Source organism: Phyllostomus discolor, chromosome 14, assembly GCF_004126475.2.
Source record: "Phyllostomus discolor isolate MPI-MPIP mPhyDis1 chromosome 14, mPhyDis1.pri.v3, whole genome shotgun sequence".
NCBI lineage: Eukaryota > Metazoa > Chordata > Mammalia > Chiroptera > Phyllostomidae > Phyllostomus > Phyllostomus discolor.
In genome coordinates this window covers 45004077-45021920 of record NC_040916.2, presented here as the reverse complement: position 1 = coordinate 45021920, position 17844 = coordinate 45004077, and the positions used below count along the sequence as shown (strand labels likewise).

The 17844-nt window shown below is 46.3% G+C and overlaps 1 protein-coding gene across 2 annotated transcripts; it reads right to left on the bottom strand.

Annotated features, from left to right (window-relative positions):
- Positions 1–651: 651 nt before the first annotated feature.
- Positions 652–17423, bottom strand: PRUNE1 (prune exopolyphosphatase 1). 2 transcript variants are annotated; one of them, XM_028502799.2, is made up of 8 exons: positions 17135–17423; positions 10494–10586; positions 9815–10017; positions 7143–7327; positions 6284–6442; positions 5462–5556; positions 4700–4858; positions 652–2502 (listed from the first exon to the last, which is right to left on the bottom strand). In XM_028502799.2, the coding sequence occupies exons 1-8, from the start codon at positions 17171–17173 to the stop codon at positions 2074–2076; spliced, it is 1362 nt and encodes a 453-aa protein (XP_028358600.1). In that variant the 5' UTR covers positions 17174–17423; the 3' UTR covers positions 652–2073. The 2 variants fall into 2 exon arrangements, with proteins under 2 accessions (XP_028358600.1, XP_028358602.1); XM_028502801.2 differs by lacking the exons at positions 6284–6442; positions 7143–7327; positions 10494–10586; positions 17135–17423 and having other exon boundaries at positions 9815–9890.
- Between the last annotated feature and the right edge of the window lie 421 nt (positions 17424–17844).

Sequence of the window (17844 nt, the reverse complement as noted above, 5' to 3'; positions counted from 1 at the left end):
CTATGTGGGGGAGGGTTTTGGGGAGAGTACATTTTCTAAAATGGCTAGTCTTGGAGGGCTCTAGGAAGGCAATCTGCTCTTCTTTCCAGACTCCTTAGAATCTGGAAGCTGCTCTTAAGAAAAAAAAAAAAAAGAGGCAACGGTAAAAATCATTTTGGTTTAGGACTATCTTGGCCCTACTTTTTGAGAATAAGCAAAATCAGTGGCACAGAAGTGTGTTATAAAGATAGTTCTGGGAAGAGAAACAAATTAGAGAGGCTGAGGATGAGGGGAGATAAAAGACTGTTGCTCCTTATTCCCAAAAAGAGTCAACAGAAGGAAGATATAAAATGTACAATAGGGCCCTGGCTGGTGTGGCTCAGTGGACTAAGTGCTGGCCTGTGGAAGCAAAGGGTCGCCAGTTGGATTCCCAGTCGGGGTTGCAGGCCACGTCCCCAGTAGGGGACGCTTGAGAAGCAACCACACATTGGTGTTTCTCTCCCTCCCTTCCCCTCTCTAAAAATACATAAAATTTCTTTAAAAAAAAAAAGTTATACAGAAACACCATAAAAAAAAGTACAATAGGAAGAAGGGAGAAAATCTTGAGGAGGATGAAACAATTATCTGATGAAAAGGCCCGATTACAGTCATAAAAAGAGACAAGACCCCAACCAGGAAAAAATTATTTAATTCTTTAACAAAATGCAAAATTAGGTACCCAAGTTACAAAACATAAATTCCTTTGGTTCAGTAATCACACCACTATTTTTACCTTCCAATGGCTACACACATCATCCCCTCAACAGGAAGTCACACTGTCCCCCACATACCGAAAACGTCATGCTAAAACCATCACATTCCCCACAATCCAGTGAAACTGTTGGCAACTTACATGGAATAGAGCTGCGGGATAGGAAAAGGGGGAACAGGTTGGTCTGAAGAAAAAGGGAGACTACACATGCAGAACAAGTCAGTGGGCGGGAGCTCTTTGCTGGGTCACTACAGTATGAATCATACCCCTGTACATGCTACATGAGGCTGAGTCCCTTGGTACAATCACACATAAATACAGACGATCCAGTGACCCTGACTATTGCCAAGGAGAACAGAACTTCTAGTCTAGATCCTTAGTTCTACTGATGGGGAAAATGAGACTTAGAGATGAAGAGCCTTGCCAAAGACACACAGTTCATGGCAGTTCGTATTAGAACTCCATGGTTCCTTTTACTATGAGCAAGAAGAGAGTGACATGGACACGGAATTGACAGACCTGCTAAGGCAGGGGAAGAGCCGAGGCTCTCATTGCAGTTCTGCTGTCTTTTGGGAAAAGTGCCCATGAGGTCGTAAGGCCTTCCCGAGCATCTCTGGAATGCTCAGGGCTCTTGTGGGTTTCTTTAGGCTCCCTGTAGCTTTGGGACAAGGGATCCAAAGAAACCAAGATCCAGGCCACCTGAGCAGGGCAGAAGATAATGGCCTCTAATCTGCTCCCAAATAACCCCACGAAAGTCACACACTCAGAGAAAAAAAAAGTTAGCTATCTTGGAATCAGACACCATTGCCTAACCGGGTGTAGAAAGAGGAGTCATGATGCTGGAAATCTGCTAAAGGCTGAGAACTAAAACAGCAGTTTCCAACGCACACTCTATATGCTGTATAGCTTAGGTTGGGTATTCAATAAATACTTGAGTCAGTGAGAGAAGAAACGAACACATGAGACAGAGAATGTTTGTTTCCATGAGAGATACTGGTTCTGTTAAAGAGCCTTGCTGAGGGCACTTTTGGGGTACACATTCTTTTTTGTGCTGCTGCTGGAACAGTGTAGGAGTTACATTGTGCCCCTGGGGAGTCAGTGCAGATTCAAAGGATTAAATTAAATAACAGAATTGGATTGATAGAGATTGGAGGTGGTGGGGGAGGTAGAAGGCCATCCCTAAAGTAGCTGCTTGCTTTTACTTCTTTCTCCTCCCAGGTTTATAAGAACAGTACCGGTATGCCATATCCTGGAGCAATGAAGACAGAATTGCTGAAACCTCACCAAACATGCATTCGTGGTGGTTCAAGCAACCACTCTCACTAACCCCTCCCTCCCAAAGGTCACTTCTTGGGCAGGGAGGCAGTGGAAGATTGTGACAGCGAGATCTGACTGCACTTCTCAAAGATGGCCTCGGCTGAGAGTTTAGGCAGCCCCTGATCCAGAGGGCACTCGTCCACCAGGCTGTTCATGGGCGTGGGAGGCAGTGGGGGCTCCTCCTCATCTTGACTCAGTCCAGGAATCAGCGAGGTACCTGCTCTGTCCAATTCTTTGTCCACCTGCTCCCTGGACACATCCATTGTCTCCGGCTGCCCTGAAGGGCTGGTCGTGGAGTCAAAATATGATGCCAGGGCTTCCTGAAGGAGAGGCAGAAATTTCTTTCGAGACACCTGGGTGTTGCCTTGAATATAGGCTTGGAGGTTAGGGTCGGGGCTTGGGGTAAGGGTCAGCTTCAGGGACGGAGAGTGAGAGTGTTCCAGGAAGTCGCAGATCTAAAGGGGCGACAAGATGGGGAAACAGTACGTAAGGTGGAGGCTTCTCTTACGGAGGAGAAATATTTTTTAAAATTTGTATTTATTAATTTTAGAGAGAAAAACAAAGGGGGAGAGACAGACAGACAGACAGAAACTCGGATTTGTTGTTCTACTTGTTTACGCATCATTGGTTGATCCCAGTGGGTGCCACGGCCGAATGGCAACCCTGGTGCATGGGGACAACACCGGCCAACTGACTGGTCCAGCCGCGGCGAGAAATATTTTTTAAATCACCCAGAGTTCAGCTTTACTGCTTGCAACAAAAGGCACATCAACTAATACACAGTCTTTTAGAAGCAGAAGAAACTTTTAAGACCATGTATTTCATTTTATTAATAAGCAAACCAAGTCCCCAAGAGATTAACCATCTTGAGCAAAATCATGTATTATAGGAAGTGGTAGAATATGAACCAGAATCCAGGACCCCCAGCTCCCAACCACCTAGTGTTGTTTCCTAGTGTTTTCCTGTGCTCAAAAACTTGAACTCTACCCTTACCTGCAAGGGGACAAGCATCTACACTGAGGTCGAGGGAAGGACAGAGGCAGAGAGAATGAGCAGATCGAAGTGGAGGTGGGAGGCAGGCCGTGCACAATGCCGAGTCTGGCCATTCACACGCATGACCTCGTTTAATCCTCACAACTACCTTATAAGGTTGATAGCACTATTACCCTCACTCACAGGCTGCAAAACTGAGGCTTAGACAGATCAGGTAACTTCCTAGAGTCATAGTTTGAATGAAGCAAAGCTGACCCTTGAAACTAGGTCTATCACCAAAGCTGGTGTTTTGAATCACTGTATTATACTATTCCTCACAGAGGAGGAAGAGAGGGAGTGGCAGGGCAGGCTGTGAAAAGGACTCCCACTGCCCAGCACAAGGCCGCCCGGGCTGTGGGAACATCATCCCAGCTCCACGACAGTGGCAGGGAGAAGGTGGGTGGGGAGAGGCACTTCTCGCAGCCAAAGTGCCTTTTCCTTCATGACATGATTGGCAGGAGCCACCATTTACCGAGTGTTTACTTTTGTACCCAGCAATGTACTTCACATATGACTTTATGTTTAATGATCTCATCAAACTAATTAGTAGGTAATATTATACCACTTACAGGCTCAGAAGTCAACTGACTTGCTTTAGCTCAAAGAGAAAGTAAGTGGCAAATCTGAGATAGAAGAGCATGTCTCTCTGCCTTTAAAAACGGCAGTCTTTCCCCAACGCCAAACTATCTTCCACTGAATGAAGTTACGTTTGCTGCCTAGAGAAGACAGAGGCAAGAGAGGTGTGGGAAAGGGCGGGCGTACCTTTTATGGGCTCAACGGATTATCCGGCTGTATTCAGATCCAGCTTCACCAGTCCTCAAGTAGCCCCAGCAACCCAAAGAGGCCCTGGACTGCTTTAAGTCCACTTTTAAATTCTTCCCTGTGCTAATGAGTAACCAACAGAGGAAAAGAAAGGGGAGGAGGTGGAAAAGGTGGCCAAGCAGATGATCGGGGAAGAAAAACACCTGCTCCCGGATCACTTCTCTACAGAGTCAGCACTACACAGGGCGATCACGCCCTACATGAGTAAGTGTGGAAAACATTTCTCTTTTGCTTCCCATTTTCCAGGCAAGAGGGTAAAGAGAAGCAATTGGTTTTCAAGGTTGAGGAGTTAATGATTAAACCAAGAATTGAGTTTTAACTGCAGATTCATTACATTTTCTTTTTTAAAGATTTTATTTATTTTCAGAGGGAGGGGAAAGGAGAGAGGAAGAGAGGGAGAGAAACATCAGTGTGTGACTGCCTCCCGCACGCCCCCCACGGGGGACCTGGCCTGCAACCCAGGCATGTGCACTGACTGGGAATCGAACCAGGGAGTCCTTGGTTCGACGGTTGGCATTCAGTCCACTGAGTCCCTCCAGCCAGGGCCATTACGTTTCCCTTTAACTTGACTTCAGGTTCTTTCTAAGCAGAAACTCCATTTCTTATTCACTTTGGAATCCCCCTGCCCAATGCAGTATGATTAAGGATAATCACGTAGACAGGATAAAAAAAGCAGGGGAGGAAGATTCTGGAAATAGGTCAGGGGACCTCTGTGTAACTGTGAGAACCAAGGAGAGGGCAGCATGTACAGGCAGAGCTCTGTAGAGCCCTCAGCGTGAAGCGGGGACAGAGACTCACTGTCATCCGGAGCGCTGCATGGGGACAGTAAATAGCCAACTGCCGCACTGGCTCATTGTGAGTGTTGAAGAAGATAGTCATGGCAACCAGGACGTCATAGATGTGAGTCTGGCAGAAAGCACGGAGGTCTGCGATGAGGCTGGGCCTCTGCAGGAAGGCCTGGAAGAGAAGACACGGACAGAGATGCGGGCTAGAGCGGGTCACCTCGTCACCACCACTGATCCCTAACGAAGTGCTTATGGAGGGTTTCTTCTTTGCATGTTAACCTGGGGCTCCATAAAACACGTATCTACTATTTACTCAGTGCTATCTATGCGTTGGGAGGCAGGCAGTAGAATGGGGAGAATGCAGGTTTTGGGTTGGGATAGAACTGACTTGGAAATCAGCTTTATTACATATTAGCTATATGATGATCCAGGCCACGGCAGATCCTGTAAACAACAGTGAAGGTCTTTACATTTTATTACAAGTGCAATGAAAAGGCGATAAAGGGAGGGGGTGATACAGTCTAAGCCAGGTGTTAACGCCATCACTCTGGCTGCTGCAGGCGGAATGGTCTCTCGGGGCCCAAAACTGGAGGCTGGGAATCCGTGGGGGCTATTGCGGCAGTTCAGCGAGAGACAACGAACTGTGGGAGTTACCAGGGAGCTCGTGAAACACAGGCAGGTACAAGGTAAATTGTGGGGGAGAGCCAGAAGAGAGGGGCAAGGTTACTGGCATAACCGAAGGTCTTCTCTCCGCGAACATACATCTTGCTCTCACCTCCAAGTCCATATATATTGCACTGACGGCCACCCTGATGCCTTGCTTGAAGATGGTCTTCTGGTCCTTTCTCAGCATCTGCTCAGTGGTCAGTCCTAGAAAGTGGATGTGAGCCCAGGGATCAAACAAGCGAGCCCAGGGCCCCAAAACCAGCAATGTGAGGACACCAGGACAAGCCGAGGAAGTGGAAACACACAGCCTCTCTTTGGGGCAATAGACGGGGCTGATAACAGAACATGTAATTATATAATAAAAATTACTTTAAATTACTGGGTCACAATAGTTAGTTACACTTAGAGCCAGGGACTTTGGAGAGAAGGGTAAGAGGAAGAAGAGAGGCTTTTACCTTTGACTTTCCCCCTTTCTGTTGTTTTAACTTCCTAAAAGTACATGTGGTGCTTTATTATTATTTTTAAACCAACAGGTGGTAGCTGGGTAGACAGTTATGGAAGTTTTTGTTCTCTTCCTTCGTCCTTGGTGTACACACCCTGTTTCTTCCGCTTCCCTAACCAATGATCTAGATCTTACTCTGATAATTTAGTATTCCCTCAGCATATTTATTTATACTCTCTGGTTAGACTGGAAATCTCTGAGACTCTCAGTATATTCCTCCTCATTATCCCCAAAAGCCCAGACAGAACAATCCAGTAAATGACTGACTAGTTCCTGATCAGACTCACACACTACCTTGTTTCTCTGCAAAGCTTAAACCATCACCCATGCTCTGAAATGGCTTTGATGGTGCTCGGGAATATAAAGAACAAGGACCGCCCACCTGTGTTCTCACATGGGAGGGAGAGAGGTAGGTCTAACCCTTCATACCTGACACATCAAACTTTGCCTTTTGCAGAGAATCAAAAATGTCATTTCTCTCGGGCAGATCCGGGAAGAGGGCCTCCAGTTTCTCCACGTAGGTTTTGTCCTTTAGGGTTGCTTTTCCAATTTGAAGGTCCATGTTGACACAGTCTAGGATGATTGTTCCTGTGGCAGAGGGGGATGGCGGAACTCACGTCCTGGGGCCGTCCATTCGTGGCCACCAAAACACACGTAACCCTCCTACCCAGTGGACACGACACACAGGAAAAACTCACTGAAAACAAAACAAGAAACTGGGACACTGTCCTGAGTAAGACCTCCCAAATCCAAACCGAAATGCAGGCAGGGAAATGGGGGAAAGGTAGAAAGGAAGCCTGAGCTTCTCAATCCTTGGAGACTTTGAAACCCAGTCAAAAAGAGATGACCTCTCTTCCCTTCTGTAGGCCAAATGCCAGTAAAGAATCTTGCAAGTTGAGAGACAGTCTAGTCCAGCTCTCTCTCTTTTTACAAACGAAAAAAAGTGAGAATAAAAATGGCTAAGAGATTTGCTGAAGGTCACAGAACTACTTCCTGGGAAGAAATGGTACTGGGATCCGTTTCCTGCTTCTTTGGCTACTGCTCTTTTCATTATACAGTGAAATCTCGGTCTGTTCCCCTCCATGATTCCCACAGGCCTTTAAACGCAAAGTACCCCACAGCCTTTCAATGCCAAATTGCCCCCTGAAAGAATCCTAGCCTTGAGTATGCACTGCAAGGCTCTGGGAGGGTATGGTCAAGCTAGAAGGGTTTGGAGTTTTCCATCGTCCCTTCTCGGGGATAGGAATAGAGGAACAAAGGAGTCAGGCCGCAACCAAGCCGCTCTCACCGTGCAGAAGGGCTGCAGTTTGCCTGTCCAAGATCTCTGGTGCCCCCTGCAGGATTCTCTCGGTCACCAGGGTAGTGCAGGACCCCACCAGCTCCACTGAAACATGGCAGGGAGGGCAGCGCTTCTGCTCGATGGGCCGATGGTCTAGCACCTCTGCCACTGCCTCCTCCAGGTCTGCGTCACTTCTGTGTGCGTGAAGGCGGTGTGGGGAAAACAGAAAGAACGATACGTAGGAGCACTCTGGCTGCTTCTCACCAGACATCTTAGGTAAACACTTAGACTTTGGTCACTTCTCCCTGGGCCTCACTCCTCTCAATTCTTTTCTTTAATGTTATAACTGAAATCATCTTGAAACAATGTATAAGTGAATTTGGCAAAGAATCTGCTACCAATACTGTGTCCACATAGTTGATGTCCTTTAGGGTTGCCTTTCCAACGGATGCCCTTGACACCTAACATCTAGATCTTTCCTGTTCCCTCAATTCACTTAATACTCAAATTCCACGCAGGTCACTAGATCTTGGGCCTTCTCAGCTTCTACTTATTACCTCCTTTTCAAACCTCTGCTACAGCCTTACTCTAGGCCAGCAGTATCTCTCACCTGGGCTATTCCAATATGTCTCAACCAAACACCTGCTTTCAGTCTTGGGCTTTCCTAAGCAATCCTCCACAATGCCACCTGAACAGCAATTTTCAACCCTTTTCATCTCATGGCACACATCAACTAAGTACTACAATTCTGCAGCACACCAAAAATTAAATTATTGGGTTGGTGAAAAGTTTGTTGTTTTTTTTTCGTACGATGGCTCTAGTAGTGCTTAGTTGTCTTTAACTTCATTGAAAACAATTTTGTTAGAGTGTAGTGTGACAGCTGTCATACCAGCATGCACTAAAAAAAGAAACATTAAAATTGTTGAATTATTGTACAACCATTTTAAAATTGAAGATGGAAGAAAATATGCAACATTTTTGGTATATCATGCTTTATTATTTCAAGAAAGGTAAAAACGCAACTGAAATGCAAAAAAAGGTTTGTGCAGTGTATGGAGAAGGTGCTGTGACTGATTGCACATGTCAAAAGTGGTTTGTGAAGTTTTTTGGTACTGTTGACATTTTGGCCAAGTAAGTCTTTGCTGTAGTGCTGTCTTATCCACTGGAAGATGTTTAGCAGCACCCCTGGCCTCTACCCACTAGAAGTCAATAGCAGGAGATACTGAACATACTCAAAATAACCTAATCAATAAAATTATTGGTGAAAATAAAAAATATGTCTTTTATTTTACAGAAAAAAATAAAATTACTTTTTGGCCAACCCAATACATTTTTGGCCAATTTAACTAAAAAAAAATTAAGAAGTATAATTTTGATTCATTCATACTAGATGGCTATTGTTGTGTTGGCTGTTGCCATTTTTTATTTGACAGTCTAAGGGCAAAGAAGTCAGTGCCCCTGATGAAATAGTCGGGTGTTGCATGTCTTTTTGACAATCCTTGCCGCCACCAGTGTGCTACAGCATATGCTGAAAATCACTGTACCCGAATGATGAACTCAAAAATGCAAATCTGATTACATTAGGACCTGGAATAAATATAATTAACACTAATTCCCCACTGCCCTAAACTAAAGTCTAATCTCCTTGGCAGGGCCTGCAAGGTCTCTATGATCTGGCCCCTGACAATCTCTCTAGTCTTATCTTTTTCCAGGTCTTACTTCTTGCTCATATTTTATGCTCCAGCCATGCAAAACAAATCCCAGCTCCCCCAACTCACCGTGCTATTTCATGCCTGTCTGCCTTGCTTATATTAATCACTCTTTCTGCCTGGATGCTTCTCCTACCTACCTTATTTCCCCATTCCCCAAACAAACACCTAGTCCTCTTCCAAAACTCAGATCAAGGGCCAACTCTGTTAGGAAACCCTTCCTGACACCCTCTACTCCCCTGTAGTATATGTAACCACTCATCCTTCGTGTACCTACTGTCCCCTGGAGTGACAGCCCTCACCTACCTCGAAACCCATTACAATGACCGGGTCCCTCTTCCTCACCGACAGCTTCTTGACAACAGGGACTCTGTCTCACCTTCACCCTCTAAACTGAAGTTTGCAAATGAGTGAATGGATACTGGGATCAGTGCCCTCAGGCTACCCTCTGTCGGCGACCGGCTACAACCAGTGTCGAGGAAAAAATGTACATTTTTGTGCTGCAGGAGCCAGACACACATATTTATGTTGCATTGTTGGCAGTTTTTTCCAGTCCTAAATTAAGGTGGAATTATTATAGGTGTGTATCTTTGTTAAACAGACACTAATGAGATATTGTCTTACGTAGGAAATAATTTTGCTAACTTTTTAAAAATTAAAGAGTTACAACCATTATTCAAATGTTTCTATTATAATAAATCTGCCACAAAATCATAACAAATGATACCAAAGGCAGATTTAAATGATTTCTGAGTTATACTTTATTTTGAACTCTACATGTTTCTATTTTTTATTATTACTTGCAAAACTGAAGAAGTGACAAGATTTTCTATAGCTGATTATGACCCATCAATTATGATTAGCCTGTGAGATCCCCGAGAGCAAAACATTCTTTCTTCCTCTCCTTACAACTAACTTGGCAAAGCCCAACACAGAGTGTAATAAGTATCAGCTTCACTTCTCTCCACTTACCTGGGTAAGACGTGATGGTCAACAAGAATGAGGGTAAGCTGGCCGGCCTGGTGCAATGCATGAAGGTCAATCTCATCCCGGAAAATCAAGAGGGACTCTGGAATGTGAAACTTCTGAAGGAGGAAGACGTTATCACCTCGTAGAGGCAGCTCAGAACGTTTTATATTTAAAACTGGCACAAAGACATCCTCAGCCTCAGTCGTCTGGAGGGAAGTGGAAAGAAGGCATGGCAGTGTTTTGGAACAGGCAGGAAAAATAACAAAACTGCTGGGACTAAGGGAGACATGTTCTTGGGTGAGTTACTGCCCTTCCCAAAGCCACAATTACCCAGGTAATAAAAATAAAAGGACAACTCTCATCCTTCCTTATTCTTGGCAATAACACAAAGGTCAGCAAGATAATTCATGGAAAAGACCTAGTTCTACATGCTGCAGAGCTAGCTGGACATGATCATGGATGCCTACAAGAAACTTAACAATGAATTGTTTGAATATTGCTTTATGGTTTACACATCCTTCAAAATACATTTGCTCATTTGACCCTCACAGCAACACTGTAAATTATTTCAGGCTTTATAGCTGGTGACAATGGACTCAGAAAAGTTAAGAGATTTAACTTACCCAAGAGCTGAACCTTGAATCCAAATCTTTTCTAAGAGATTCTGTTCCTAGCTACTCACCTTTGCCAGGAAAAAAGCCAAGGCGAGGGCGGACACCATGGAGTCCAAGTCACAGGCTTCATTTCCCAGCACGACGTGCAGAGGTTGGGACTCCTGGAAGGAGAACGGGCAGCTAGCAGAAGCATCTCTGCGTCTCCATTTACCGTACTCTCACGGAGGGCTTCTCACACATCCGCTCACTGGTTCTCTCTGGGGAGGCAAGTTGATCTTACGGGTCCTCATTTCGTGAGTGAGGACATGAGCTGAGAGGGCCTGGCGTTTTAGCAGAGGCTGGAGCATTCCACACAGACCCAGTTAATGGGAAAGTGCTCTTTCCTCTCTGCTACGTTGTCTCCTTGAGCGTTAATTTACAGAAAAACAACACTGAGCAATCCTCTGATTTCTGAGGTTGCATCTGGGGTAGCTCATAAATTTAAGCCACGGTTTATTTTTCCCATTTTAAAAATAGGGTAGAGTCCTTACACTTCACAAAAAATGTAGTCCACTATCTAGCTGTCCATAAACACTCCCTCCCCCTGCTCCCAAGGAGCCTCCATGAGAACCAGATATGACCAACACACTCAAGCCAAGAAACAGACACTTTCCCAGCAGGTTCAGACTAAAGCAAGCACAGTTGCCGCCGCTGCTGGAACTTTTATTTTTAATACTCTGAAAAGTCCAGCTGCTGATGAGAACTGAGGACGGAGGGCTATTATTAACCTTGTTTCCTTGCATCTCCCTAGCTATCTGAGTTTTAAATAAAATACATTAAAACCTACAGTGCCCACAACAGCAGAGATGCAGGGGGTGGGGGGCGGGGCGCTGGTTCAGTTCTGAAACATCAGTGTGCCACATGCTGTTCTAATAGCTTTATGTGCACGAACTAATCATTTAATCCTCAGAACGACCTGCAGAGGTAGCTACCTTAAGAGTTATGATTTCATTCCAGGTATGAGCACTCAGCCGGGTGGAATGAGACCATAAAGTCTATGATTCAGCAGAGGGTACAAGAATGCTCTTTTATTAGTTTGCTCTTGAACGTCTCTCTCAGCCTGTTTCTGAGAGATGGACAGATAAGAGAGTCCATATGAGACACATGAGTTACAACCGAGTTTCTTTTTTCTTTTTAAAATTCTATTCATTCATTTTTAGAGACAGGAAGGGAGGGAGACACAGAGGAAGAGAAACATCTATGTGAGAGAAATACATTGATTGGTTGCCTCACGCACACCCTCAAATGGGGACCTGGCTCGCAACCCAGCCATGTGCCCTGACTGGGAATCGAACTGGTGACTTTTCAGTTTTCAGGCCAGCACTCAATCCACACCAGCCAGGGCAGAGCTTCTTAATTTCAGCACTATGGACATTTTGGACTAGATAATTCCTTGTTGTGGGGGCTGTCCTGTGCCTTGTAGGATATTTGGCGGCATCCCTGCAGTCTACCGACTAGATGTCTGTAGCATCCCCAGTTATGACATCCAAAAGTGTCTCCAGACTTGCCAAATATTCTCCAGGGGGGCAGGCGCAAAAGTCACTTCTGGGTAAGGACTGCTGGGTTATGTAGAAAGGTGAAAATTCAGCCACGCAGGCTTCCTCACTCAAGGAAGATTTGCTGGATGAAGAGTTTAGAAAAGTGGGAAAGGGGTTCAGAGAAGCAAAACTTAACAAGGAACAGTTATCAAGAAATTATTTTTAGGAAGAAAGAGCATTTAGGAACCTAGAGTCATCTGCCCTGTATTGGCTATTACATGCCCCCCACCCCCCTCAAGGGACAGTTTTAGACTTCTGGTGGTATTAATTGCCTTATCTCATAACTCACAAGTTTCTTGTTTTTAAACCACCCTCTTCCCATCTCCTGTTCCCACCCCTAGAGGGAAGCACAAAAGGCAGAGATTATCTGTCAAGTTCAGGGGCAAGTTCGCCCTGAGGCTCTCGCCTGCGCCCATTTCTCTAAGCCTACTTCAACAGGGTGGTGGCCGAGACCCACTTATACTGAACAGCATGGGAGTCTTTTCAATATTAAACTCCTCCTGACACAATATGAGAATTCCGTACCCAGTCCTAGAGCAATTCCCCCTCCTGATACCAGAGAGGGCCCCCGTTTCCTGGATACCAGGAACTGCCCAGATGGCTGTGGACCGGAGTGACAACAAAGCACTTGAGGTAAGTGGCTGCACAGATAACTTGCTCACTGGAGCAGGAAGGGGGGGCACAATGTTCTCTAGAGAGGGAACTGCATAAACACAAGTGGCCATATGGCCCTGACTCGGGAGCAAAAAAGTGAGAGGAACAGGGAAAAGACAAAGCAAGGCGGTGAGACCTATTGCTGGGCCCAGAGAGGCCCTTTCCAGAACTCACTCGCGTCAGTGCTGCTTCCTTTCAGGGGCAGAGGCAGCAGGGGCGGTCAGACCGCCAGCGCTGAGGAAAGGCCAGGCAGTGAAGCAGAAGCAGGGACTCACAACTCTGTGGCTCTGAGGCGAGGAGACGCACTTTCCAGAGAAAGGCAAGTAGCCAACCTGTTGCGCTCAGCCAACCTCAGACAGAAACCAAAAGGCACTAACACGAAAGGAATACTCTGGAGCTTTTAGCTAATCTCGGAACAGGAGTGACCGAGGCAGGTGGTGGCATTCCTCTCCCACCGTTCCCCTAGCCTAACTGGCCTACGTGCTGCGGAAAAGCACAGTGTGTGCACTCCCCGCTCTGCCCCAGCACTGGTCCTGCTGCGTGCGGAGGCAGCAGAGCTCCACTTGAGAAGACCAGACTGGGCTCGCTTCTTACTGGCTGTGGGAACTTGGCCTGCCTGAGACTCATTTTTAATTTTTTTTTAAGATTTTTTTATTTACTTATTTTTAGAAAGGGAAGGGAGAGAGAGAGAGAGAGAGAGAGAGAGAGAGAGAGAGAGAGAGAGGGGAACATCAATGTGCAGTTTGTGGGGGCTGTGGCCTGCATCCCCGGCATGTGAGCCTGCGACACTTTGGTTCGCAGCCTGAGCTCAATCCACTGAGCTTCGCCAGCCAGGGCTCATTTTTAATTTTAAAAATTGAGATAATACTGTAATCAATTTCATGAAGTTGTTATGAGGATTAAATGAGATAGATAGAACGTAATGCCCACTCTGTAGGAGTCAAGATGAGCTCCCTCCACCTTCTCCACCCCTCCCAGTCCAGGTCCAGTCCAGTCAGGCCCTCCCCAAAGCCCCCCTCTTCTGGGAGGCCTTCCCAGATTACCCAGGCCAGAGCAATCCTCTTCCTCCAAACCTCCCACTGCCAGCATTCCTGGCTCTCATATGGAACTGAACTTCTGCCTTAAGGAGCTCTCTACCTTTTCATGGGCAGGTGTCCCAAATCCTTGACATAGCTTACAAGGTAGGTGACCATATACAGTCACACCTCAGTACTCGTCAGCTTCAGAACTCGCCAAACCCTGGACTGGTCACATTTTGACAGGGAAAAAATGTTTCAGCACTCTGTGCTTGCCTGGGACTTGTCACAAGTGCCAGACCTTGTATGAGTCACGATGCCACCTCGCAAGAGAAAATGCTTCATGGTTCAGTACTCGTCGGTGCTGGCACTCATCATGAGTTCCAGAAGAAATTACCGAGGTACCACTGTATTTTGTGGTTCAAACCAGGCCGCTTTTTCAGAAGGAAAAAGGGTTGCAATTAATGATTATGTCACTAACTTAAGGCTGTTCTGAGCAAGGCAGGTGTAGGGCTGCCCAACTTAGAAAGCAACATTCTCCTCCTCACTTAGGAAAAACTTGTGCAATTCTTTACCCTCACCCCACCCCCCACCAGCTGAAAGCACAAGCCAAACAGCCTCAGTTTTCTCACCCCGGAGGGAAGAGTTCAGAGCAAATATAGCTACACTTAGAGCATGAGGAAACCTAAGCTGCCAATGGAAGAAATACAATCTGAGAGCCACAAGTAAATATACACTTTTTTTTTCTTAAAAAACAAAGCCCTGGCAGGATGGCTCAGTTGGTTGAAGCATCATTCAGTACACCAAAAGTCTGCAGGTTCAGTTCCCCGTCAGGGCACATACACCTAGGTTGTGGGTTCGATCCCCAGCTGGAGCGTGTGTGGGAGGCAACCAATCAATGTTTCTCTCTCACATCTCTCTCTCTCCCAAATCAACAAGCATATATTTGAGTAAGGATTTTTTAAAAAAGAAAACCCACTACTTGAAATGACTCTACCCCGACAATCTTTGTGGCTTTGGTGCAGGCAGAGGGGATGGGTTCCAGGACTGACAAAGCAAATCACTTCCTCCCTGAGGCTGAAAATGGTCTGATGCCTACACTACCAGTTAATGAAGGAGGGAAAAAAAAGGAGACAAGGAGCCAGAGATAGAGAAGCCCTCCCAGCAGATGTCACGATGGTAAAGTTCTGCGGAAAGCCAGCCACTCCTGGTTCCTGCCTCAGGCCTGAGACGTGCAGACAGCACAGGTTAGCCAAAGGCTCCTGGACGAGCACCTAACCTTAAGTGCAGCCCCACCACAAAGCAAAAACTTTTCCCCACTTGGGATAAGTCAAGATTTCTTTTCTAAGGAATATCCTACTATCGCTGTGGCAGAGACTGTAGAAAATTCCTCTGGTATCTAATGCTAAAAATACAGTATCAACAAGAGAGTTGTCTGAGTTATCAGCCATTTCTACATTGTGCAAAAGTCAAACATTCACAATTCCCTGAAAGTTTAACAGAAACACTCAAATGTAAGCGTCTCCAAATGATACTTTACACAAGAAACAAGTGTGGCCTCTGGGGAATTAGATGGGGAGAAGAAAAAAAAAACCCTGTTTCATTTCATATCCTTTTTGTATTTAAATCTTTTTACTATCTATATTTACAACCTCTGTAATTCAAAGCAATCTAAATTACTGGTGTCCACCTGTATGTCCTGCCACCAGTTCCCCACTAAAATTCCTGGAGTCTAATCCTCTCATTTCTCCTGGCCCTGGCTAGGCTGCGTGATGAGAGCTCTAAGATACAACCTCACCTTCACAAGTTCACAAGTCTGAAAAAATTAAGATCTAGATCTTTCTTGTTGGGGGATGAAATCAGGCAGAAAAAGGATACTGGCAATATTAGAAAAACCCAGTATTTTCAGCTTCATACTGATGCAGACCTACTGTAAACCTGAAAGGGGGTGGTACTCTGGAGGGTAGATGCTGCAGGATAGATGCATACAGTGAAATGCTACTTGGTGAGCGCTGGTTAGTGTAGCTCAGTGGATTGAGTGTGGGCTTGTGAAGCTAGGAGTCTCCTGTTTGATTCCCAGTCAGGGCACACGCCTGGGTTGTAGGCCAGGTCCCCAGTAGGGGGCTTTCTCTCCCTCTCTTTCTCCTTCCCTTCCTCTCTCTAAATAAATAAAATCTTTATTGATGAGATTTCAGTTCCAAGGGCTCTTTACCAAACGGTGGGAAAGAGACTATTCATTTGGGTTATTGCAAGGGGGTTGAGGGTGGACTCAACTGCTTAGCACTTGGAATGGTACTGCAAAGACTCCATCTTAGTCCTTTAGTAAGTTCCCTGTGGTGGAAATGAGAGGTAACCAACTGTCTCTAAATTGCCTTATGCATTAAACACAACTTTCCCAAAATTTGTATTTCACAATTAGTGTTAAAACTGAACTTCACCCCTACTCTGCAGCTCAGTCTGCAGGAGAAATCAGGTGACTTTTAGGATTTGCTCAAGACTAGAATCTATAGTTCAGGGGTACTCTCAGAGTTAAGATACTTAAAAAAGGAAAGCACAGCCAACCATCTGTCTAGGTTTCTACAGCAGTGTAGCTTAAAGTAGGGGGGCCAGGTGACCTCCTGGAGCCTCTGGCCAGCTTTTGCTGCTAACTGGGGATAGCAGCCTAATGGTGCTTGGCTGGGAGATTCCAACTGGCTCAGGGAGTACCAAAAATAAGCCACAAAGCATTCAAGAGTCATGCTTATAGTTTTGATTCCAAACATTTTGTACTTATCTTCTAGACTGTTTTATTTTTGTTTTTTTTTTTTGTTTTGTTTTTATTTTGAATGTAATCTCTGTTTCTAAGGCCAAGGAAGAAAACTGGAGGCAAAGAAACGCAGGCTGCAGGTCAACAGATGTACTGTGTATGTTTAACTTACAACAGATTTAAAAGAACACACCACGACCACCTCCACTCTAGGACGAGTCAGGAGCGCCAGACAGAAACAGCCGTTCAGAGGCAATAAAACCCTGAGCACAGGTTTCCTCGGACCCCCGCGGTTCACCTGGAGGCCAGTGGGTCAAGGAGCCCTTGTGAGCAGAAACTGAAAGAGGGGCGGTGGGAGGAAAAAATACACCTCGGGGGGTACCCCCGGCGGCAGCACAGCCTTGGATCTTTTGACGGAAGTGACCCACGCGACAGTGAGCAGAGGATCAGATGCAGGACCCAGACCCATGAATCCTCCGCCCCGCTCTCAGGCAGACCCTGAAAGCACGGGGCCAAAAACCGGGAGACTGAGAAGCATTCCCACTCTCAAGACTAGGTTTTCGTCCCCCACTCCTCAGGCCCCAAGCCTGACAGATCCCAAGCCCCCACCCTTCAATTCCATGTTCCTTCCACACAGACCCTCCCCACATCCCACATCTTCGTCCTTCCTGGACCCCATGCTTCATTGCTTACGATCACAGACAGGGGTAGGTTACCTGCAGAGCAGCTCGACAACCCTGCAGGTAGTCCTCCATGGTGAAGCCCAACGTGTGCCACCGCCCCTCGCTGAGGAGCGGTTACCCGGAGAATGCGCCCCGCCCCGGACTCAGGGGCCTGTGGCGAGGCTCAGGAGGCGGGACTCGAACCCGCCACAAGGCGATTCGGCCCAGACCCCGGGAGGAAGTGCGTAACCGGGCGCTCCGGGAGTCAGATGTCGCCCCGCCCCCAGAGGCGGAGGCGGAGTTCTGCGCTCGGAGACTCACGGGACACCTTTTCCGCGGCGCCAAGTGGGACGTGACGCAGGGCGTCTTGGGAAACGTAGTCCAGAAGCTCCGAAATGAGGGGAGGAGAATTTTCTGAAATCACTCATTTGACACACAAACGTACATGTGTCACAGTAACCTACCTTTGTGGCATCTGAACTTTTCCCTTTCGAGTCAGGCTAAGTATAGCATCTTTCCATATATTACACCGAGTCTCTGGTTGACATCTTAAATTACACATCGCCAAACAGCTCCTCTTCATCTTCCTTTCTCGAATTCTCCTGTTTGGCAAACTGACCCATTGCCACCAACTTTGCGATTGCCCATGTTATAAAAACAATAGAATAGTCTTTGGACCCTCTTCTTAATACCTACAAGTCTCTTACCGACTCCCGCTGCTTCTTTCTTTAAAACTCTGTGGCCTGTTTTTAAAGCAGCCTCGG